Source organism: Biomphalaria glabrata, chromosome 13, assembly GCF_947242115.1.
Source record: "Biomphalaria glabrata chromosome 13, xgBioGlab47.1, whole genome shotgun sequence".
Lineage (NCBI taxonomy): Eukaryota > Metazoa > Mollusca > Gastropoda > Planorbidae > Biomphalaria > Biomphalaria glabrata.
The window spans coordinates 10,005,199-10,031,288 of NC_074723.1; the positions used below are offsets into that span (position 1 = coordinate 10,005,199).

The 26,090-nt window shown below is 38.2% G+C and overlaps 1 protein-coding gene across 1 annotated transcript; it reads right to left on the reverse strand.

Moving 5' to 3' along the window:
* Positions 1 to 6,227: 6,227 nt before the first annotated feature.
* On the reverse strand, positions 6,228 to 24,682 carry LOC129922398 (uncharacterized). The gene is made up of 4 exons (XM_056008322.1): positions 24,381 to 24,682; positions 16,194 to 16,463; positions 11,717 to 11,884; positions 6,228 to 10,112 (listed from the first exon to the last, which is right to left on the reverse strand). The coding sequence occupies exons 1-4, from the start codon at positions 24,481 to 24,483 to the stop codon at positions 9,976 to 9,978; spliced, it is 678 nt and encodes a 225-aa protein (XP_055864297.1). The 5' UTR covers positions 24,484 to 24,682; the 3' UTR covers positions 6,228 to 9,975.
* Between the last annotated feature and the right edge of the window lie 1,408 nt (positions 24,683 to 26,090).

Here is a 26,090-nt window from a genome sequence, read left to right on the forward strand (position 1 = left end):
GAAACTTTTGGCCTGTTGGCGTATTCTGTAAAAATATGTTGAAGAAAGATTTCAGATTTTTTTTTCAAAAGTAATTATTTTGTTGGTAAACAAGGAGTTCGGCTAGAAGTCAAGGTTAAGGAAATTGGTTATTGTTTCCAGTTGAGTGTTGATTACATCGTTCGTTGTTGACTTGATCTTAAGTTTGCTTTGGAAGCCTCTTACTGAGTAGCTGTACAGGAAACTGGAGATCGAGGCTCTCCTTGGACGTAACATATTTAAGCCACTTCCACCTGGGCAAAGATTCAGTGTTGTCTAATCTCTAACGGCCGATACATTTGTCAACGTTCACTCTTGAGGTCGGTAGGATACGGTCAAAATATAGCGCTTGAATAGTGTCTGCAAATTGCCAAGGTGAGTTTTCGTTTCTTTTCGAAAGACACTACTTTTTAAATATTTCTAAAAATTTTGTTATATATCAAAAGGGACCGTACAAAACACAAACTGTCTTACTGATCTTGTTTTATTTATTTTTTCTATGCATATACAATTTGATTAACTTTATTGAACAAAACAAAAAACAAAGTTAGCTTTCAGGTAGATGTTGTGCCTATTTTGACCTTTATTAAGTTATGGTTAAATATTTTGTTCGATGGCGCTTTCAGTTTTTGAGATAAAGATGCGACTAACAAACAAACAAAAGCGCACACACACAAACACAATAACGACATTTACCTTTGGGTGTGAAAAAAAAAATCGAAGAAATCTTAAGAAAAAAAAAGGCTTATTAAATTCTTAAAACCCAAATGTCGGCACGCGGGCCATTAAGACCCGCAACACTCTACTATCCGGCCCTTTCATCTTGTGCCCACACCACATAGTTAAGCAGTAAGCCTCAAACTGGCGAATTCTTTGCAGTATAAGATTTTTGCTCAGTGATGCCGCCTCTAAGATATGTGTCTGAAATCACCGCAGTATTACATGATAAAACTATTAATATAACATTTCTTTAATTCGAGATGCTAGATAGATCGATTTTCTTGACCTTTCTTGACAAATGGTTAAAGTTATTCTCGATTGGTCTCAAAACAAACAGTAAGGCCTCTCTTTTATTACCATGACTCTCAATTATTTGTAATTCATTACAGTTTGGAGAAATTTTATGATTCCGAATTTGACTTTTACATTAAGAATCGGTTTTTATTTTGTTAGTTAGTTTTTTTTGTTTTTTTTTAATCAAATACAACAAGGTTATAAAGAGACGAGAGGAAAAGATGACAAAAGAAGTAAGGGAAAGAACCTAAGCAAAAGAACATTTCACATGTATCGCCTCATTTCTCTGCCCCTTCCACCCACACTACCACTACACAACAAAAGCCGAAGACTCAGTATCAGCAACAGAGAATAATAAGCTAGAGTATTTAATGTAGTAGTTACACAGTTCTTGACAAGCATTATCAAAATGCGGGAGAAATCTAACACTAATGCAAGCTAGTTCACTCTTAATGAGTAGTATTTAATATAAGAATAATAATAATTATATAATAAATAAATTATAACTTTTATATAGCGCTACTTTCATGCCTATAGCATGCTCAGAACGCTTTTGGTCCAATCTCATTTGTGGACCAGTTGGGGGGGGGGGGGGAGGGGAGAATGTTTTCCGTGCTGCCTTTAGGCGCTCAGTAAACAGAACTCTGCCCGAGTCGAACCTCGAGCCCCCTTCATAGGTAGCCAAGCCATGCTAAGTTCAAGCGCACATAGCCTCTCGACCACGCTTCCCGCCTAATCTCTATTGTCCGTCAGGAAATTTGTCTTTCAATTTGTGCATCACACTAAACAAAACATTATAACTATCATGTACATTCACACCAGACATACACAATATATACATATTAAAGACATGTTTTCATTACCGCTACTTCGATAATGCTACAAACGTTGTATTTGTCAACAGAGTCGCGTCCTCCTATATGAGGTCCGATACTGAACAGCGTCCGGGATCGGCGGACACAATGGTGTTGATTCTGAAGCGTCGAGAAGAGGACTACAAACAGGTGTCGCCTCAATTTCCTGGAACAAAAAACGAGCAGCAGGCCTACAGGAAAAATAGAGTGATACAAATGAGGTTGGACACATACCTGAACGAGGTCAACCTACAGGAAAAGCGTTCAGCCAGCATTTTAAAGACGGAGAGGCGAAGGTATGTTCATTTGTGTTGAACTATATTTGATCTCTAGAATAGAAGAAACTCAATGGGCATCATTCACCAATCGTAAACAAACAACATTTAGCCACGTGATTCTATATATCTTCTATACAAATTATGTAATCCATAGTGGCTGTCACGTGATACGTATTTTTCATCGTTTTATCAATATTGTGACGTAGCTAAATGTGTTTATTTACGATTGGTGAATGAGGTCCATTCAGTTGTCTTTTTTTTAAAGATAAAGAATATATGACAAACAGTTTAAAACAACAACAACAACAACAATTATTTAATTAAGGAAAAAAAGTTTTGATTACCTTTTTTCCCCAGATTACTTCAAAAATGCTCAAAACGTCCCACTACTCCACCATCAGTTCGAATGATTGAACAATTAAAAAAATTAAGACGAAAGAAAATTCCCCAAAATGTCATCGAAACTCAAGAAATTCCAGTTTTGAAAGGCAAGGACACAGTGGATCTCATTGCAGAACTTGTCAAAGAATCAAAAAGTCATCAGGGTGATTTTAAAAGTTTAGATTTGTTTTCTAAGAACAGACCATCGACTTCCGTTTTTTCACACGACCGGAAAGTTCTGGATGACAAGAAACTTTCTTCCAGGCAAACAATCTCTACGATGTCGACAAATGAATTGAAACTTCAGTTTCCTATCGTCAATAGAAACTACAGAGATCGCACGAAACAATGGAAAGATTTACACCCAGTAAAACCCAACTTATCCTTCCCTTATAACACAGCTAGCAGGAGTGGGAGCAAAGATAAGGAAACATTTAAAAGTCTTTCGGATAAAACAACGAGTGATCTAGGTCAGGTCAAGCTGAGTGATCTAGGTCAGGTCAAGCTGAGTGATCTAGGTCAGGTCAAGCTGGGTGATCTAGGTCAGGTCAAGCTGAGTGGTCTAAGTCAGGTCAAGCTAAAGGTTTCTAGCGTTGATACAAAATTAAATGATATACTTCAAGTAAAATCTGATGAAATAATCAAAAGTGTTTCTAAAGGAAAATTCACCTCAGGTTCGATGCTTTCAGCAAGGCCCAAACTGACTTCCAATCAAGGGAGGAAGAACACAAAACACCAAGACAGAAATTTATCTTTGCAATTTACCTCATTCAATTGATTTAATTAATATACTAAGAGAATCTTGAGTTTCTCTTTAATGGAATCCATTAGTTATAACCAAACTAAGTAATCTGTTTCCAAAATTTCATATCTAAAATAAACTTGTATCTCTTTCTGGTGTTTATGTACTAAAAGAAAGGGGGAAATAAATTTGCATATTATTGCTAAGAATCTCGTTAATTGACAGCGAACAATTTACTCTATACATAAAATGTGTAAACGTTATCTTGTAGATCTAATATTTTTATAAAAAATTCCAATTTTTAGTTAATGACATACTACAACAGTGTAGAGTGAGTGTAGACTAAAGGATTGTCCATTTTGTCCTTTTAATTCTCTATGTCTATTTTAATGACTAAGAAATAGTCTGATAGTTGATTTTTTTTTGTCATCTGTGTCAACTATTGACATGTGTATTTTGTTACTCCAAACGTTATATATCTTTTACAATGACATATGTTATATATTATAATTATTGTAATTATATGTCATATGTACAAATTCTCTAATGAATAAACAATTTCTCAATATCAATAATTTCGTGGTGAAACTGGAGGCATATGTCTGGGTGTGTGGTGGCAACGATTGACATTGTTATAACTTCTTTATAAATAATAATTTAAAATGGGCACCATTTACTATAATTTGTTTGAAAAAAAAAAAGATTTAGGCCTACAAGTATGTATAATGTATACAAGCAATTATCTCAATCAATTAATTCATATAGTAGAGTGTAGAGAATGTACCCTGTCTGTGTGAACTATATAACTGCAGATATAGTTATAGACCCATGAAACTTTAATATTGTTTATTTATAACTCTGATAGTGTAAATGCTAATTTTCATTAAAAAAATTGTTACTATGCGTTTGCGATATCCCCATGTAAATAAACATCTATACCGTTGAGTTCCTTCTTAAGTTATTACAATACAAAAAAAAAGGCTGAATTTGACATAGGCCTACATTTATTTATGTCCCGGTAAATCGGATAACATAAGCTACTAAAAGTTCCGAGAGTTACAACATGCACTCATCTGAGGTTTAAAAAACTGCTTTATGTGTAGTGATGGGGAAAAGTTAATTACAAACTTTAATTAAAAATAAAATAATTATTGGCGCGTGGCCGAGTGGTAAAGTGCTTGGCTTTCGAACCTGGGGGTAACGCATGGTAACGGTTTAAACGCTCATCTGTTTAAAGCGAAGCAGGATGTTTTGGCGCAGCCGTTTAGGAGCGATGGTCATTTTTGTGCAGCCGTTTTGGCGCGGAATATTATGGTCACATTAGTTATGTTCGTTGTATTGTTTCTATAAACAAGATTAATACATATCTATGTTTTGTACGGGTGTTTGAATGGGGAAGGGGGTAGCGGTAGAGAGGTAGCGCTTATAATTACCTACTGTCTCCATTTTCTATTTACTAGTCATAATTTTTTTAGTTTGAGAAGAGAGGCAACTGCTACTGTCATCGTTCTATTGCAGTTTTTTCCCTTTGATTGATATCCAAATATGACTGACTTACTTGACTTAATCCTGTGCACTCCCAGGGAAGCATAGGGCCGCAACCACACCTCTCCACCGAACTAGGTTCTGAGCAGCTTTCTTCATTTGCTCCCATGTCATCCAGTACCCTCTGCTTCACTGATGACTGACCTCTTCCAGGTTTGCTTGGGCCTGCCCACTTTCCTCTTTCCTTGTGGGTTCCAGTCAAGTGCCTGCCTTGCAACATTGGTAGCTGGTTTTCGCAGGGTGTGTCTTATCCAGCTCCATTTTCGTTTTGTGATGTCTTGGGCTATGGGCTTTTGTCTAGTTCTCTCCCACAAATCGATAGTAGTTATCTTTTCTGGCCACCTAATTCCTAATATCCGGCGTAGACATCTGTTAACAAAAGTCTGGAGCTTTTCCATATTTGTTTTAGTGACTCTCCAAGTTTCTGAACCGTATAGAAGGACAGACTTAACGTTTGTATTATAGATTCGTATCTTGTTGTGTTGAGATAATGCCTTAGAGCGCCAGATAGTTTGAAGAGTTGAAAAGGCAAACCTAGCTTTATTGATCCGAATTAGTATATCGTCATCAGCTCCGCCGTATTTACTAACTTTACTTCCCAGATATGTGAAGTGGTCCGTATCAAGGATGTTCTCTCCCTGTAGCATGATTGGGTTCTCTTGTCTGTTGTTGATCCTCATAACTTCAGTTTTCTTTTTGTTGATTAGCAGTCCAGTCTTTTTCGCTATTTCTGAGAGTCTGAGCATTTTGTTATGTATGGGAGAGGAGGCAGATGTCATCGGCGAAATCCGGGTTATTCGTATGTAGTGTTAGTGTCCATTGTATGCCGCTTTTAATATCTAAGACTGTCTATCCAAATATAGTTTCGTCTTTATTGCATTTGTTTCATTTTTTCAAACACATGCCAAATGTAACAAGAATATGAAACAAGAGTCAATGCCCTATATCTTTCTATTTGGTTACTTTTCAAGATTACTGTTTTTTTAAAACCTGGCAAGCGTGAAACTGAGATTTGAAATGAAATATTTTGTTTAAAATATAAAATAATCATTTTTAATTATACGTGCATGATTTAACTTTGCGGTTTACAATACAACTATACGATTTCATATAAATATATTTGTGTACACGTGTATATGTATATGTGTATATGCAACTACGTTTAGGAAGACTAAATGGGCACGACATGGCCTTAAAAATGCAGATGTGCTACATGTTGACAATTATCACTTTACACTCTCTCCATTGTCTACTTTCTTCTCTTTCTTAGCACTTCATAGCACTTCTTTCCTTTTCTGCCTTTAGCCTCTTTCTGTCTGTCTCTTCTCTCAATATATATATAGACATGTATACAGGTGTATAATAACATTGTAAGAAAAGAATTCAATAATAAAGTTACTTTTATGATATGTTTATTAGGTTATCAAAAGAAGTTGTGCACATATACAGCAATACTAAGTGATAATAATAATTGGATTATATATTGAAATAAAACATATTTAGGTATATTACACCAAACTACAAATGTAAAATAGATTTAAAAACAAATGTAAAAAAACAACAACAACAACAAACAAACAAGAAGTAGAAAAAAAAGACTACTTGTAAAAAAAAAACCCAAAAGCTTATCTAAGGTAAAGAAACGCTAATTGTAGTCATTTATCTGAAAATTGTGAGAATTAAGCAAACTTTCTGCTATATAAAACAAAATTAGTTAATTGATACTAATTGATTGACTAATAGGTTATTTTTTTTATTGATTCGTGTATTGTCAAAGACTATGAAAGTTTTTGCGAAATTTCAACTTGATCTGAGAATGGGAAGTGGGAGAAAAAACTTATCGAAATGTAATAAGAGGATTCAATCCACATATACATCCACATCTCTTATTAAATAGCATTTACTCCCCTTATTTTGATATCAAACAAAATAATTAATCACCAATAATTGATTTAAAAAATGTCTTTTTTTTATATAGATTCATGCTTTGTCATTAACAATGAATATTGTGCAAAGTTTCAACATGTTCAAAATTTGTACCAGACAGACTGAGTGAGTTGATATAAGCTTTGTAATAAAAAAAAAAAAACTAAGAGAATCTTCAGTACACAAAAGAAAATTGTACATAGCAATAAATAGTTGCAACTACATTATATGTGTGATAAAATATAGTTAGTTGTGCAAAATTGTATAGTAACATTTTTTTCTAATTTATTTTTAAGAAGCCTTTGGACAGAAACATGTCATTCCAAATACACATTGAGTTTTAAATTAGCTTAGATATTGAACACTTGTATGCTTAAGAACTGGATAGAATTCAACTTAACAACTACAAATCATTTGCGTTTTCACTAAACATTATTGGCTTTAAGCTAATATTTTATAATCACTGAATACACCTCAAAGATATTGCGCTTCTTCAATTAATTTTCTAGATGCAATAACATGGGCGCCTAAATAAAAAAAAAAGGCAATCAGGTCTGTCCAAGTATAGCATGGCGCCGCACCTTCATGGAAGATCTCAGGGAAGTGGACATCATTTCTGAAGAGGGTGATGACCACTATCTACGGAGACAGCAAGTAAGACTGGTGGTAGAGGCATATTTTACCAAAGCTCTAATCTTCACATTTCCAACAAAATTTTGTTTTACACTTCAAACAGTAAATAGCTTGTGGCCTATAATAGTTTTACACTTCAGACAGTAAATAGCTTGTGGCCTATAATAGTTTTACACTTCAAACAGTAAATAGCTTGTGGCCTATAATAGTTTTACACTTCAAACAGTAAATAGCTTGTGGCCTATAATAGTTTTACACTTCAAACAGTAAATAGCTTGTGGCCTATAATAGTGCACCAAACAATTCTTGTTTCTTCTCCATACTTTGTCAATAGCATCCAATCTAACGATTCAAGCCTTTGGTGACACTTATTAGATTACAAGTTTTTTCCTAAAAGTGACCAGATATTTTTTCTTCTATTGATTGAAACGTTTCTGTAAATACTAATTTTTTTTTTCCAGTTTAAATTGAGGCATTGTTCATAACATTTACGCAGTAATCACTGGTTGGTGTAGGCTCTGTTGATTTATAGGGTTGATTCATTAAATAACCTTCACGCTGTAGTCACTGGTTGGTGTAGGCTCTGTTGATTTATAGGGTTGATTCATTAAATAACCTTCACGCTGTAGTCACTGGTTGGTGTAGGCTTTGTTGATTTATCGGGTTGATTCATTAAATAACTTTCACGCTGTAGTCACTGGTTGGTGTAGGCTCTGTTGATTTATCGGGTTGATTCATTAAATAACTTTCACGCTGTAGTCACTGGTTGGTGTAGGCTTTGTTGATTTATCGGGTTGATTCATTAAATAACCTTCACGCTGTAGTCACTGGTTGGTGTAGGATCTGTTGATTTATAGGGTTGATTCATTAAATAACTTTCACGCTGTAGTCACTGGTTGGTGTAGGCTCAGTTGATTTATCGGGTTGATTCATTAAATAACTTTCACGCTGTAGTCACTGGTTGGTGTAGGCTCTGTTGATTTATAGGGTTGATTCATTAAATAACTTTCACGCTGTAGTCACTGGTTGGTGTAGGCTCTGTTGATTTATCGGGTTGATTCATTAAATAACTTTCACACAGTAGTCACTGGTTGGTGTAGGCTCTGTTGATTTATCGGGTTGATTCATTAAATAACTTTCACACAGTAGTCACTGGTTGGTGTAGGCTCTGTTGATTTATAGGGTTGATTCATTAAATAACCTTCACGCTGTAGTCACTGGTTGGTGTAGGCTCTGTTGATTTATCGGGTTGATTCATTAAATAACTTTCACACAGTAGTCACTGGTTTGTGTAGGCTCTGTTGATTTATCGGGTTGATTCATTAAATAACTTTCACACAGTAGTCACTGGTTGGTGTAGGCTCAGTTGATTTATAGGGTTGATTCATTAAATAACTTTCACACAGTAGTCACTGGTTGGTGTAGGCTCTGTTGATTTATCGGGTTGATTCATTAAATAACCTTCACGCTGTAGTCACTGGTTGGTGTAGGCTTTGTTGATTTATCGGGTTGATTCATTAAATAACTTTCACGTTGTAGTCACTGGTTGGTGTAGGCTCAGTTGATTTATAGGGTTGATTCATTAAATAACTTTCACGTTGTAGTCACTGGTTGGTGTAGGCTTTGTTGATTTATCGGGTTGATTCATTAAATAACTTTCACGCTGTAGTCACTGGTTGGTGTAGGCTTTGTTGATTTATCGGGTTGATTCATTAAATAACTTTCACGCTGTAGTTGACTGGTGTTGTAGGTTCGCTTAATTCATTTAGGCCTTGCTGTCAGTAGTAACTGATTTCAGTAGGTTTAGTTAATTTTTAGGTTTGATTCATTTAGAACTTACACGCAGAAGTCAACGGGTGTTGTAGCTTCTGTTCATCCGTAGGTTTGATTCCTGCGCTCAGTAGGCACTGGTTGATGCAGCCGCTCCGTTGATTTATTGGTTTGGCTCTGGATGTTTCCAGATAGACGTTCAGTGTGGAAGATCCTTAAAAATATTTCGTTACCTTTAAAGTCATGTGATATCTTTCTGAGAGTCGTTTTAATAAAGGTCAATCATGGTGATAACATGTGGACTCACTTGAGGTCGGTTCGTACACTATACTTTGTTTAACAGTTATTTCAAATGCATACATCTACGTTCATGAAAATGTGATAAATCCATCTTCTCAAAATTCCAAACAACTTCTCTCCAGCTTCTTAAAATTCCAAACAACTTCTCTTCAGCTTCTCAAAATTCCACACAACTTCTCTTCAGCTTCTCAAAATTCCACACAACTTCTCTTCAGCTTCTCAAAATTCCACACAACTTCTCTTCAGCTTCTCAAAATTCCACGCAACTTCTCTTCAGCTTCTCAAAGTCTCAACAAAACGTATCAGTCTCATTCAAACCAACACGGGGCATCCTTAGTTACATAGGAATATAATTTTGGCCATCAGACGGTTATAACATTTTTCGTTCGTATTCAATTTTCTGTTTTCTAAAACCTCTTTTTGATACATTCGTTTCCTCCGGGATTTCTTATCTCCAGTGCATGGCTGTAGAACGTGTTGAATCTATCAACGAGGAAGAGTGTCTGTGGATAGTCTATCCATCAAATTCTCTTAGTTCAATTCCATTTCCGTCTGGCGGCAGGTCATCATTCTCGTCTTCATCTCTATTGTTTTCTTCTTCTTGTGAAAGAGCACGGGCTAGGTCTGGCTGTACAGGAATATCTGACGCCACTGCAAAATGAAAAAAAAAAAAAAAAAAAAAAGATAGATATAGATGATGAAACAAGCAAAATAGAAAACATCCTTTAAAATAAAGCTTATCTAGTGGAAAAAGCTCCGCACTTACAACTATATCCCTCATTTGGAAGCAACCAAAAATAATTATTTACCATTAATTAATTGAATAATTGGTTGGTTTAAAAAAAATAAATTCATGTTTTGTTAGGTACACTAAATAATGGTTGAAAGTTTCGAGAATGGGTGTGGGGAAAAATAATGTGTTCAGTTATCTATGGGGACAAAACCCTACATAGTTAGCGTATTTGTGAATACTGAAGGATTACATTTCCTTCTTGGTATCAAACAAAATATTAATTAAAAGTAGATAATTGACTAATGGGTTATATTTTATTTTTATTAATTCACGTAAAGCGCCAATTAATATTTGTGGAATGTTTCAAGTTTATCAGAGAATGGGTGTGGGAGAAATAACGTGTACAAACTTTTTATAAGACTGAGTTGACATAAGGTTTGTAAAAAAGCCTTTTTTTTTGTTCGAGTTTCAATATTAACATTCTGTTGGAGACCTTTTCGCAGCGTCTCGTGAAGAGTATTGGCTGGGCCCAATCGGAGGTAACTTTAAAAAGCAAAATACTGCATGAAACACGACATCCTTGTAAGACGCTATTCTATCAACTACTTTTTCTTTCCCAACAATTCATATGTGATTATCGATTTAGCCGCATATATTAGGTAATGGTCATTCAATGGATGTTCCTAAAAAGTGCGTCTCTGGAAGTGGCACTACTAGTGCGTGCACACACAAATGTTTACGTAAAGGTGTGTTGCACTAAAATCTCGCAGAGTTGATGCTCAGACACAAGATTGACATTTTATGAAATAAAATTCATGGTATTGTTAAACTGTATTAACTAACTGAGCCATATGCATATCCGCACAAACTACCTATACTATAGAACTGCCAACTCTGCATCGTCGCTAATTTTCTTTCGAGTTTCATACATGATAGCTGTCTCGTGAGAGTTTCATACATGATAGCTGTCTCGTGAGAGTCTCATACAAGGTAGCTTTTCTTCTTCGTTCTCATTTTACATCAGTAATCTTCATATATCTGAGATAAACCGCGCAGTGATTTCCAGATCAGGCAGTTCTCCGTATAGTTTTTGTTCTATATGAGGGTTTTGGGGCCAGGCTCTTGTTCTTGATATAGTGTGCAGCTTTGAAGGATATGGTCTGTATTCTATGGCCCACAAGGGCAGGTTTGGCTCGTCCCGACTTTAAGCTTCCGGAACATATTGTTTCATCCTGTTGTGTACGGTTCTGAGTCGAAGAATTATGCGTTGGTCATGATAGTGATCTGAGCTGGTCCAATTATCCTTTATTCTACACTCCATTATTTTCATCATTTCTTTTGGGTAGAGAGGGATTTTCATTTGTTTGTTCAAAAAGCAATAATCTCGTGAGAATTATTCGATCATACATGAAAGTTCTCCAATAAGACATACGCTAGTAGCTTTAGAAATTTAAGATAAACTGGCCAGCGTGTTAACAAATGCTGCTAAAAAAATGTATATTGATGATTATGAAATACATACTTAGAGGCTCTTCTGTATTGTTATTTTCTGGATCATTTTTTGGAGGCATTCTTCTTCGTTGTTTTATTTTCTTATATCTCATTATCACAAAAATAATGATGCAAATCGTAACGCCAGCAACAAGCACAGAAATCACGATGATAAAAATGGTCTTCCAATTGTCTCCTTCTGTAAAAAAAATAAATAAAATTCAAAAGATGTTAAACTAACAAAACATTAAAACGATTAGAAAATAATTATTTTAATTAACATACGAAAACTAATTTGAACGATGGTAAAGTCGAATCTGATACAATTTGAACCAAGCCAGTGTTAGACATTTCTAGAGAAATACATTTTTCGAGTCCTAGCCCAAACTCTTGCAGGACGGTAGAGGATGGAGGCAGGCAGAATTCGAACAAGGAACAACCGTGATGACAGCCCTAATCGCATACCACACGACCAGGCAGCCATTTTTTTTGGGCAATCACCGTTTGATCTCTTCGATGTAACAACTTCATAAATAATAAATAAAAATCTTTATAAAATATTTTACGAATTTGTAGGAGAGTTGTTGGGAACGTTATCGACTTAGCAGCGCCCAGTCGCTACTGCACTTACAACATTTGAAGCCAGTCACTACTGCACTTACAACATTTGAAGCCAGTCACTACTGCACTTACAACATTTGAAGCCAGTCGCTACTGCACTTACAACATTTGAAGCCAGTCGCTACTGCACTTACAACATTTAAAGCCAGTCGCTACTGCACTTACAACATTTGAAGCCAGTCGCTACTGCACTTACATTTGAAGCCAGTCGCTACTGCACTTACAACATTTGAAGCCAGTGTCGACTGCGCTTCGAACTGTCATCACAATGGAGCCGAGTTCGAATCCTGCATTTCTTTCCATCCATCCCCAAACGACTCCTGTATGGCCAACTAAGGGAAGGAAAGCCTCTCTAGGCGGACAAAGAAAACGCTTCAGGGACACCCTCAAAGCATCTCTGAAGGCGTTCAGCATAGACCCAGCCACCTGGGAGACAGAGGCACATGACAGAGCATCATGGCGTCGCGCTGTGAAAACTGGCGCACAGGTTGCTGAGGAAAAGAGAACCACGCTGGCAGAAGAAATAAGCCAGAGAAGAAAAGCAAGGCCAATGACACTAGCTCCAGCTGGAATAACCTGCCCAGTGTGCGGCCGAACATTCCGGGCTCACATAGATCTCACCAGCCAAATGAGGAGGCATAAAACCCTAGTGCATAGCCCTCAGCCCCCTGGATGACAAAAGTGGCATCATCGAACCACGATGGACGAACTATATATATATATATATATATATATATATGTAATAATACTCATTTCTCAATGAACGCCCGTAACTAATAAAACAAATTTTTGTATGTGGTATTGTTAGGGAAACCTTATGTCCCAATAAGTTGAATGTTTGTTTTAAAATTCTGAGCCTAGAAAAAATTTGAAACAGACTTAAGTAAAACTACATGGTGGCTAAAGACACAAATGTTTCACAGTAAACAGATATAGGACATAAAGCCGTACTTCTTAAATGTGTCTAGTCTTTGTAATATGTCAGTGTGATCATTATCATCATATTCCAAACAAAAACCGAAGCAGCAAATATTTTTCCCCCCAAATGACTATTTTCCTCACCACTCACGCCCACAGAATATTTACATAACAAAAAGTAAGTAGAAACAGAAACATTTATAATCATATAGGTCAGTGTTTCTTAAAGTAGAGTCCTCAGAAAGATGAACATTGTATACAATTATATAAATAATAAGTTAATCCGGTTGGATAAGTTGAATGATAATCTCGTCCATCACTAGTGTTTAATATGTCTATTACGTACTATACTATGATGATCTAAATTGAAGATTTGAAGACACCTCACTTGAGTATACCAGACTGGGTGTTGAGCCCTTTTGCACGTGAACATAGTCACTTGAAATATATACAAAGGAGAAACTATAACCAATGTTTAATCAAGGATACCACAAATTCTCAAATTATGCATTACGGGTCATTGTAAAGAGCCCTAACCGTTTTCTTGTTTGGTACAACGAGGATTCATTGCCGTTGTGGACCTCATCCACTGGCGGATCCAGAACTTTGGAGTGGGGGGGGGGGCGATTTTTTTCCAAACCCTAACCCTAACGCCCAGTAAACCCTAACCCTATGCATAGACGTGCGTACAGCATATATATATATATATATATATATATATATATATATATATATATTCGATATATGAGAATAAAATAAGACTGTTTCTCAATCTTCGGCGAAAAAAACAGAAAAAAAAAACAGTCTTTCTCTTGCAAGCTTTGGGGTCTGGGAGAGCGCTGTAAGCTTTTTCAGTGGGGTTCGGGGCGAAGCCCCGGCGCCCAAAAGCGTTTTCTTGCCTTTTTCACTGCAGAAACGCATTCTTCTGACATCTACAGCTCATTATTTATCAGTGGGGTTCGGGGCTTCGCCCCGACGCCAAAAGCGTTTTCTTGCATTTTTCACGGCTGAAACGCATTCTCCTGACATCTACAGCTCATTACTTATTAGTGGTGTTCGGGGCGAAGCCCCGACGCCCAAAAGCGTTTTCTTGCATTTTTCACGGCTGAAACGCCTTCTCCTGACATCTACAGCTCATTACTTATTAGTGGTGTTCGGGGCGAAGCCCCGACGCCAAAAGCGTTTTCTTGCATTTCTCACTGCAGAAACGCATTCTCCTGACATCTACAGCTTATTATTCATCAGTGAGGTTCGGGGCGAAGCCTCGACGCTAAAAGCGTTTTCTGGCATTCTTCACTGCAGTAACGCATTCTCGTGCCCTACAGCTCATTATTCATTCTATTATAAAGTGCCTTTTGAATAATGAGAAAAATATTCTAATATGAATTTATAATCCCTTAATACATTGCAAATAAAACCGATTTGTTCTTTGAAAAATTAGTTTTGAGGATCGCCGCCGAAAAAAAAAATTCGATTAATAATATTCAATAAAATTCTAGCATACATTGTGAGGTATAGTCCTAAATTTATTTAACTAGAAAAATATGAGATAGAGTAAAGGTTGGAAAAAGTCGACTAGGAAAAGATTATCTGGCTTTTGAACTCATTTCAACCGTGACTGTTATATTGAAAAATTTCGTTTGAATTATAACTTTTCCAAACCAAATCTTTCTTAAAATAGTTATGATAAATTCATGTCAAATTACACAAACTCTGTCTGGATAGGGCAAGGGCGGTAAAATGAAAACTATTAATTTTCGCTCCTTTTTATAATTTCTGCTATTGATTGCATTTTGTATTAAAGAATAGGGGTTGGGCGACTGGATATAAGAATTTACTTTATAGCATATATAAATTATATTAGTGACATATTTTTTAAATTTTGTAATTTCCTACTATAATACAAAAAGAAAAAGTATTGATTTGTCCGATATTCGACTAATTTTGTTCACATACTATGATTTCTCCATAAAAGCAGGACCGCCCCCCCCCACTCAAAGGGTTTAAATAGGAAGGGCGGTGGAGGTATTCGCTCTTCCCCTTCCAATCGGCCAAAGATGAACGAAATTATATAAAGACCGGTTAAAATACCAATAACAAGTTTTAATAATATAGATATTTAATTGATTCTGTTAGCAAGGTGTGATTTCTACAAATAAATAGGACCGCCCCCCCACTCGAAAGTTTATGGTGGGGGGGGCGGATTGATGCCATCGCCCCTCCCGACCCTACCAAATCGGCCAAAATACTAGAAGGGGGCGGGCGAAATAATTTAAAAATAGGTTGAAATATAAATAATTAGTATATATTATTAACATAAGTAATAAATTCGCATACAAATTGTGTGAATTCTATACAATAATTCTTCCGCCCCCCCCTCGGGGGGGGGGGGTCGGCAGAGTGGGGGGGGGCGATCGCCCCTACCGCCCCCCCCCTGGATCCGCCAGTGACCTCATCACAAATACAAGAAACAGATTCGAACTGTGTGCTCTTGAAGCCGAGCATAAATATACACTCATGAAATCTCATGAACCTCATCCAAGTCATTTTTTTTTACAATACCTCTATTCCAGTCACTCCTTCGTGGAGTGTGGGCGGACAGCCAATATAAAAAACAGCTCTAACGATTTCTCTAGAAATTTAACATCTGATGTATAGCGCTGAGAAAAGAATTACTAGTTGTCCACATGGGGGAAAATCTAGTTTTGACCGTTTAATTTTTTAAAAGTAAAAATAAATAAATGTAAATTTGGCTGGAGACTAAATCTAGGTCTAGATCCTGCATCGGTTTAGAAAGGACTATCGCGTTCTTGAAAGGACTATCGCGTTTTATTTTAAACTATTTGTTTACATATATACTATGCATTTATGTAGCTTTTTCATTTCCGTTGGCAAGTTTTGAAATATATCAAATAGGCTGAGAACCTCTGAAATATATTTATTTCCTTACTATTTCAAAAGAAACTTACCATCACATTCTGACAACTTCGATGCGGCGAGTCTAACTTCACAGGCTTTAGCGCACACCCCCTTTTTCATTTTGGACTCGTCGTGAAGACTTTCATCTTTACAATAGATCAGCAGGTCACATTCCGATATATTCTTTGCAAAGCATTGTTCACATTTACCGGCATGACAGTATTCAATATCACTGCAACAACTGCCATACGGCACACACAGAAAGGGCTTTTCTTTAGGACATATGGTATTCTCTAGATCATTCATGTTAGGTTTATCAGCTGCAATAAAAAAATAAAAATAACAAGAACCTAACTCGTCATTGTCTCTAAATTATGTTAAAACATCAGCATTTCAATCTGTTACAGGGCCGGATTTAAGACAATACTAGGCTTTGAAGCCGTTTAGGGCCTCATCCTTAAAGGGGCAAAAGGTGACTCCATCTTTCTAAAAATGAAATTTTAAATAATATACTCCTATTTATAATGAGAAAATGAGGGAAATGGGAATACATTTACACAAGTGATCTATTTCTATCTTCACAAGTTGACATGCTTTTGCATTTATTAATATTATACAAAGCATTAGCATTTCTGTTGAGGCTTGAAGAGAATAGGGGCCTCAAAAATTACTTTTAGCACCTCAACTTGCTAAAATCTGGCACAGGTTACATGGTGTGTAGTGGAAAAAATGTGCGAGAGTGAGGCCTTCAAGTATCATAAAAACTAAATAAGCGTTCTGAATTACGTGCCGGGAAAAAAAAGGAAGAGGTAGACAAAAAGTGTTGGGAAGACAACATATAAGAATGGACGGGCCTACCATTAAAATATATTCTATTAAAGTAAACAGAAGTATATTAACTCAACATAAAGTCAATTGAACATTCATATTTGATTTGTCAATGAGAAATGAATAGGGGAAAAATCACCCGTACGGGGATCGAACCCATGACATTCACATTATCCTCTATTGACTTAGCAAAACAACCATACTACATAGTTTATTATTATTATTTCTGTCCGCTTGACCTGATTTTAACCGCAAACAAGAGTGACGTAATTGTTAAATAAAATCTGGACGTTGATAGACTGAGAAAGAAAATCAGCATCGCGTCATTAGGCACAGCAAGAAGACTGGATAACACAACACAGGGACACACACAAACAAGCAGACTGGATAACAGAACACAGGGACACACACAAACATGCAGACTGGATAACACAACACAGGGACACACACAAACAAGCAGACTGGATAACACAACACAGGGACACACACAAACATGCAGACTGGATAACACAACACAGGGACACACACAAACATGCAGACTGGATAACACAACACAGGGACACACACAAATATGCAGACTGGATAACACAACAGAGGGACACACAAACATGCAGACTGGATAACAGAACACAGGGACACACACAAACATGCAGACTGGATAACAGAACACAGGGACACACAAACATGCAAACTGGATAACACAACACAAGGACACACACAAACATGCAGACTGGATAACACAACACAGGGACACACAAACATGCAGACTGGATAACACAACACAGGGACACACACAAACATGCAGACTGGATAACACAACACAGGGACACACAAACATGCAGACTGGATAACAGAAAACAGGGACACACACAAACATGCAGACTGGATAACACAACACAGGGACACACACACAAACATGCAGACTGGATAACACAACACATGGACACACACAAACATGCAGACTGGATAACAGAACACAGGGACACACAAACATGCAAACTGGATAACACAACACAAAGACACACACAAACATGCAGACTGGATAACACAACACAGGGACACACACAAACATGCAGACTGGATAACACAACACAGGGACACACACAAACATGCAGACTGGATAACAGAACACAGGGACACACACAAACATGCAGACTGGATATTACAACACAGGGACACACACAAACATGCAGACTGGATAACAGAACACAGGGACACACACAAACATGCAGACTGGATAACAGAACACAGGGACACACAAACATGCAAACAGGATAACAGAACACAGGGACACACACAAACATGCAGACTGGATAACACAACACAGGGACACACAAAAACATGCAGACTGGATAACAGAACACAGGGACACACACAAACATGCAGACTGGATAACAGAACACAGGGACACACACAAACATGCAGACTGGATAACAGAACACAGGGACACACACAAACATGCAGACTGGATAACACAACACCGGGACACACACAAACATTCGAACTGGATAACAGAACACAGGGACACACACAAACATGCAGACTGGATAACACAACACAGACACACACAAACATGCAGACTGGATAACACAACACAGGGACACACACAAACATGCAGACTGGATAACAGAACACAGGGACACACACAAACATGCAGACTGGATAACACAACACAGGGACACACACAAACATGCAGACTGGATAACAGAACACAGGGACACACACTCAAAAATGCAGACTGGATAACACAACACAGGGACACACAAACATGCAGACTGAATAACACAACACCGGGACACACACAAACATGCGGACTGTATAACAGAACACAGGGACACACACAAACATGCAGACTGGATAACACAACACAGGGACACACAAACATGCAGACTGGATAACACAACACAGGGACACACACAAACATGCAGACTGTATAACAGAACACAGGGACACACACAAACATGCAGACTGGATAACAGAACACAGGGACACACACACAAAAATGCAGACTGGATAACACAACACAGGGACACACAAACATGCAGACTGAATAACACAACACCGGGACACACACAAACATGCGGACTGTATAACAGAACACAGGGACACACACAAACATGCAGACTGGATAACACTACACAGACACACACAAACATGCAGACTGGATAACACAACACAGGGACACACAAACATGCAGACTGGATAACACAACACAGGGACACACACAAACATGCAGACTGGATAACACAACACAGGGACACACAAACATGCAGACTGGATAACACAACACAGGGACACACACAAACATGCAGACTGGATAACAGAACACAGAGACACACACACAAGCAAGCAGACTGGATAACACAACACAGGGACACACACACAAACATACAGACTGGATAACACAACACAGGGACACACACAAACATGCAGACTGGATAACACAACACAGGGACACACACAAACATGCAGACTGGATAACAGAACACAGGGACACACACAAACATGCAGACTGGATAACACAACACAGGGACACACACAAACATGCAGACTGGATAACAGAACACAGGGACACACAATCATGCAAACTGGATAACAGAACACAGGGACACACACAAACATGCAGACTGGATAACACAACACAGGGACACACAATCATGCAAACTGGATAACAGAACACAGGGACACACACAAACATGCAGACTAGATAACACAACACAGGGACACACAAAAACATGCAGACTGGATAACACAACACAGGGACACACAAACATGCAGACTGGATAACAGAACACAGGGACACACACAAACATGCAGACTGGATAACACAACACAGGGACACACACAAACATGCAGACTGGATAACACAACACAGGGACACACACAAACATGCAGACTGAATAACAGAACACAGGGACACACACAAACATGCAGACTGGATAACACAACATCGGGACACACACAAACATGCAGACTGGATAACAGAACACAGGGACACACAATCATGCAAACTGGATAACAGAACACAGGGACACACACAAACATGCAGACTGGATAACACAACACAGGGACACACAATCATGCAAACTGGATAACAGAACACAGGGACACACACAAACATGCAGACTGGATAACACAACATCGGGACACACACAAACATGCAGACTGGATAACAGAACACAGGGACACACAATCATGCAAACTGGATAACAGAACACAGGGACACACACAAACATGCAGACTGGATAACACAACACAGGGACACACAATCATGCAAACTGGATAACAGAACACAGGGACACACACAAACATGCAGACTGGATAACACAACACAGGGACACACAAAAACATGCAGACTGGATAACACAACACAGGGACACACAAACATGCAGACTGGATAACAGAACACAGGGACACACACAAACATGCAGACTGGATAACACAACACAGGGACACACACAAACATGCAGACTGGATAACACAACATCGGGACACACACAAACATGCAGACTGGATAACACAACACAGGGACACACACACAAACATGCAGACTGGATAACACAACACATGGACACACACAAACATGCAGACTGGATAACAGAACACAGGGACACACAAACATGCAAACTGGATAACACAACACAAAGACACACACAAACATGCAGACTGGATAACACAACACAGGGACACACACAAACATGCAGACTGGATAACACAACACAGGGACACACACAAACATGCAGACTGGATAACAGAACACAGGGACACACACAAACATGCAGACTGGATATTACAACACAGGGACACACACAAACATGCAGACTGGATAACAGAACACAGGGACACACACAAACATGCAGACTGGATAACAGAACACAGGGACACACAAACATGCAAACAGGATAACAGAACACAGGGACACACACAAACATGCAGACTGGATAACACAACACAGGGACACACAAAAACATGCAGACTGGATAACAGAACACAGGGACACACACAAACATGCAGACTGGATAACAGAACACAGGGACACACACAAACATGCAGACTGGATAACAGAACACAGGGACACACACAAACATGCAGACTGGATAACACAACACCGGGACACACACAAACATTCGAACTGGATAACAGAACACAGGGACACACACAAACATGCAGACTGGATAACACAACACAGACACACACAAACATGCAGACTGGATAACACAACACAGGGACACACACAAACATGCAGACTGGATAACAGAACACAGGGACACACACACAAACATGCAGACTGGATAACACAACACAGGGACACACACAAACATGCAGACTGGATAACAGAACACAGGGACACACACACAAAAATGCAGACTGGATAACACAACACAATGACACACAAACATGCAGACTGAATAACACAACACCGGGACACACACAAACATGCGGACTGTATAACAGAACACAGGGACTCACACAAACATGCAGACTGGATAACACAACACAGGGACACACAAACATGCAGACTGGATAACACAACACAGGGACACACACAAACATGCAGACTGGATAACACAACACAGGGACACACAAACATGCAGACTAAATAACACAACACAGGGACACACACAAACATGCAGACTGGATAACAGAACACAGGGACACACACACAAGCAAGCAGACTGGATAACACAACACAGGGACACACACACAAACATACAGACTGGATAACACAACACAGGGACACACACAAACATGCAGACTAGATAACACAACACAGGGACACACACAAACATGCAGACTGGATAACAGAACACAGGGACACACACAAACATGCCGACTGGATAACACAACACAGGGACACACACAAACATGCAGACTGGATAACAGAACACAGGGACACACAATCATGCAAACTGGATAACAGAACACAGGGACACACACAAACATGCAGACTGGATAACACAACACAGGGACACACAATCATGCAAACTGGATAACAGAACACAGGGACACACACAAACATGCAGACTGGATAACACAACACAGGGACACACAAAAACATGCAGACTGGATAACACAACATCGGGACACACACAAACATGCAGACTGGATAACAGAACACAGGGACACACACACAAAAATGCAGACTGGATAACACAACACAGGGACACACAAACATGCAGACTGAATAACACAACACCGGGACACACACAAACATGCGGACTGTATAACAGAACACAGGGACACACACAAACATGCAGACTGGATAACACTACACAGACACACACAAACATGCAGACTGGATAACACAACACAGGGACACACAAACATGCAGACTGGATAACACAACACAGGGACACACACAAACATGCAGACTGGATAACACAAGACAGGGACACACAAACATGCAGACTGGATAACACAACACAGGGACACACACAATCATGCAGACTGGATAACAGAACACAGGGACACACACACAAGCAAGCAGACTGGATAACACAACACAGGGACACACACACAAACATACAGACTGGATAACACAACACAGGGACACACACAAACATGCAGACTGGATAACACAACACAGGGACACACACAAACATGCAGACTGGATAACAGAACACAGGGACACACACAAACATGCAGACTGGATAACACAACACAGGGACACACACAAACATGCAGACTGGATAACAGAACACAGGGACACACAATCATGCAAACTGGATAACAGAACACAGGGACACACACAAACATGCAGACTGGATAACACAACACAGGGACACACAATCATGCAAACTGGATAACAGAACACAGGGACACACACAAACATGCAGACTAGATAACACAACACAGGGACACACAAAAACATGCAGACTGGATAACACAACACAGGGACACACAAACATGCAGACTGGATAACAGAACACAGGGACACACACAAACATGCAGACTGGATAACACAACACAGGGACACACACAAACATGCAGACTGGATAACACAACACAGGGACACACACAAACATGCAGACTGGATAACAGAACACAGGGACACACACAAACATGCAGACTGGATAACACAACATCGGGACACACACAAACATGCAGACTGGATAACAGAACACAGGGACACACAATCATGCAAACTGGATAACAGAACACAGGGACACACACAAACATGCAGACTGGATAACACAACACAGGGACACACAATCATGCAAACTGGATAACAGAACACAGGGACACACACAAACATGCAGACTGGATAACACAACATCGGGACACACACAAACATGCAGACTGGATAACAGAACACAGGGACACACAATCATGCAAACTGGATAACAGAACACAGGGACACACACAAATATGCAGACTGGATAACACAACACAGGGACACACAATCATGCAAACTGGATAACAGAACACAGGGACACACACAAACATGCAGACTGGATAACACAACACAGGGACACACAAAAACATGCAGACTGGATAACACAACACAGGGACACACAAACATGCAGACTGGATAACAGAACACAGGGACACACACAAACATGCAGACTGGATAACACAACACAGGGACACACACAAACATGCAGACTGGATAACACAACATCGGGACACACACAAACATGCAGACTGAATAACAGAACACAGGGACACACACACAAACATGCAGACTGGATAACACAACACAGGGACACACACACAAACATGCAGACTGGATAACACAACACAGGGACACACACAAACATGCAGACTGAATAACAGAACACAGGCACACACACACAAGCAAGCAGACTGGATAACACAACACAGGGACACACAAACATGCAGACTGAATAACAGAACACAGGGACACACACAGACATGCAGACTGAATAACAGAACACAGGGACACACACAAACATGCAGACTGAATAACAGAACACAGGGACACACACAAACATGCAGACTGAATAACAGAACACAGGCACACACACACAAGCAAGCAGACTGGATAACAGAACACAGAACACACGCACACATGTATAGATTGCCAGTTTAATCAATGAACGTGTAATAGTGAAATAAAATAAGCCAATTTTTACATCTTTCAAAAAGAACTAGCCCCCTTCTGGTCAACTACACGTCAAACAATAAATATTAAATTTGAATACTTAAAAAAAATTACGTCAGAATTTCGAGAGCCAATTTCTACTAATTAACGTTATAGATCCCCTTGCAATGGGTCGATATTGGGATTTCTATATATCTCAACCTCTCGACTTTTTTTTCAGTAAACCTTATTATTCTTTTTTTCAAAGATGTTTAGATCTCAATATTATTAAAGAAATATATGCCTTCAAATTTTGCCCTAATTAAGGATATAAACTTCACTAAGACTTAACCATCAGACTTACCTATAGTCAATTTATTTCCTAGAAATACGAACAATAAAATAAGTAACTGTAGATTCATTATGTTCTTGTAAATTCTGGTTTCTTCAGTAGCTTTTATAAACATTTATTTTAATAAATATCGATAAAATAGAATACGCACAATTTGTTCTCGTTTTAAAAGTTTAGATCTATAGATCTATTTATTTAGAAAGTTTAAAACAATTGAGAAGTTTACGCAACAGACGACCGATAGTATCCTTGAGGTATACTGCAGTCATATGACACATTCAGTATTGTGACACTTCATGTCATGTCTTCTGTAACGCGGCTTGCACCTGATTGGTTAGATAACAATCGAAGGTTCTAGGGGAATATTATTTTTATTTTTTGGAAAATTCCGAAAATACATTTGAAGGCAAGACAATATAGATAAAATACTATGAAATCTTTCCAGCAGGGAAAGCCCCTGCATTAAGTAAAGGAGTGCTTACCTTTGAGATGACTAGGCATTTTTTTGTTTTTTTTTTTGGTTTTGTTTTGCTTTAAGCTTAAAAAATGCATAAAACATGTTTGTTGGTTTGTAGGCTTAAAAGTTAAAGGGTGTCGCAAAGGTGTAAGCCTAACCCTATTTCGTCATTCAGTCAATATAAAGTAAGTAACTCACCCCTTTAAGACCTTTGCGATCTTTAGGGCAGATAATTCAAGATCGTTTGCTTCGGTGGTGCACGGGTTGACGAGAGTGTCAGGTATTCAGCACAACGACCAACAAACTTTTCTTTTCCCCAAATAATATCAGGTACCCATTAGAGTTGGGTGGACTCAGGAGCGCCCTAAAAATCCATAAATTCAAAATACCAGTCATCACCGTAGTTCGAACCCGACTCTCCAAGTCCCTTTGATTCGGAAGCTAAGCACCTTACCACTCAGTCACCATGCCCCAAACATATGCCTCCAGTGTCACTACAAAATGGTTGATATTGAGAACTTGTTAATAAGAGAATTTTACATATAGTATATGTAATTGTACAAATATACATAAGATTTACAGTAAAAAGTTACCTATGACACACAGATGACAAAATAATCAGCTGTTGTTATAGGTTTAGTTTAATTGGGAATTTGACGAGATTATAGATAGACTACTTTGGACGGAAATAGGGAATTATGGGATATGAACTGAATAATGAATGATGGGAACTTGACGGTTAAGATTAGAAAAAGAACGACTCACTCCTCTTTTAATGGCGAGACATCAACTTTAGTAGAACTGCTGACATTTGGACTGTGCCCCTTCGTTTTGGATTAAATATCATTTATCAAGTTATATACCGTTTTATCAAATCATTTATACAAGTTACTATATGTTGTTTTGGTTGAAAACGAACTCCATGATTTATTAAGAAGACTTCATTTAGACCTAGATCTACTTTATAATTACTATGAAAACAACCAGAACACTGTTCAGACTATTTCTTAATCATTAAAATAGAGTAACAGAAATACACGACAAAAAAAAAGGAAATCCTTTAGTCTACATTGTTCTAGTATGTCAATAACTAGAAATTAGAATGTATAACATTTCTATTAGATCTAATGGATAACGTATGCACATTTTATATACAGAGTAAAACACATTTTATATACAGAGTAAATTGTACTCTGTCAAATACATGTACCGAGATTCTGAGCAATAATATGCTAATTTATTTCCCCCTTTTTTAGTTCATAAAC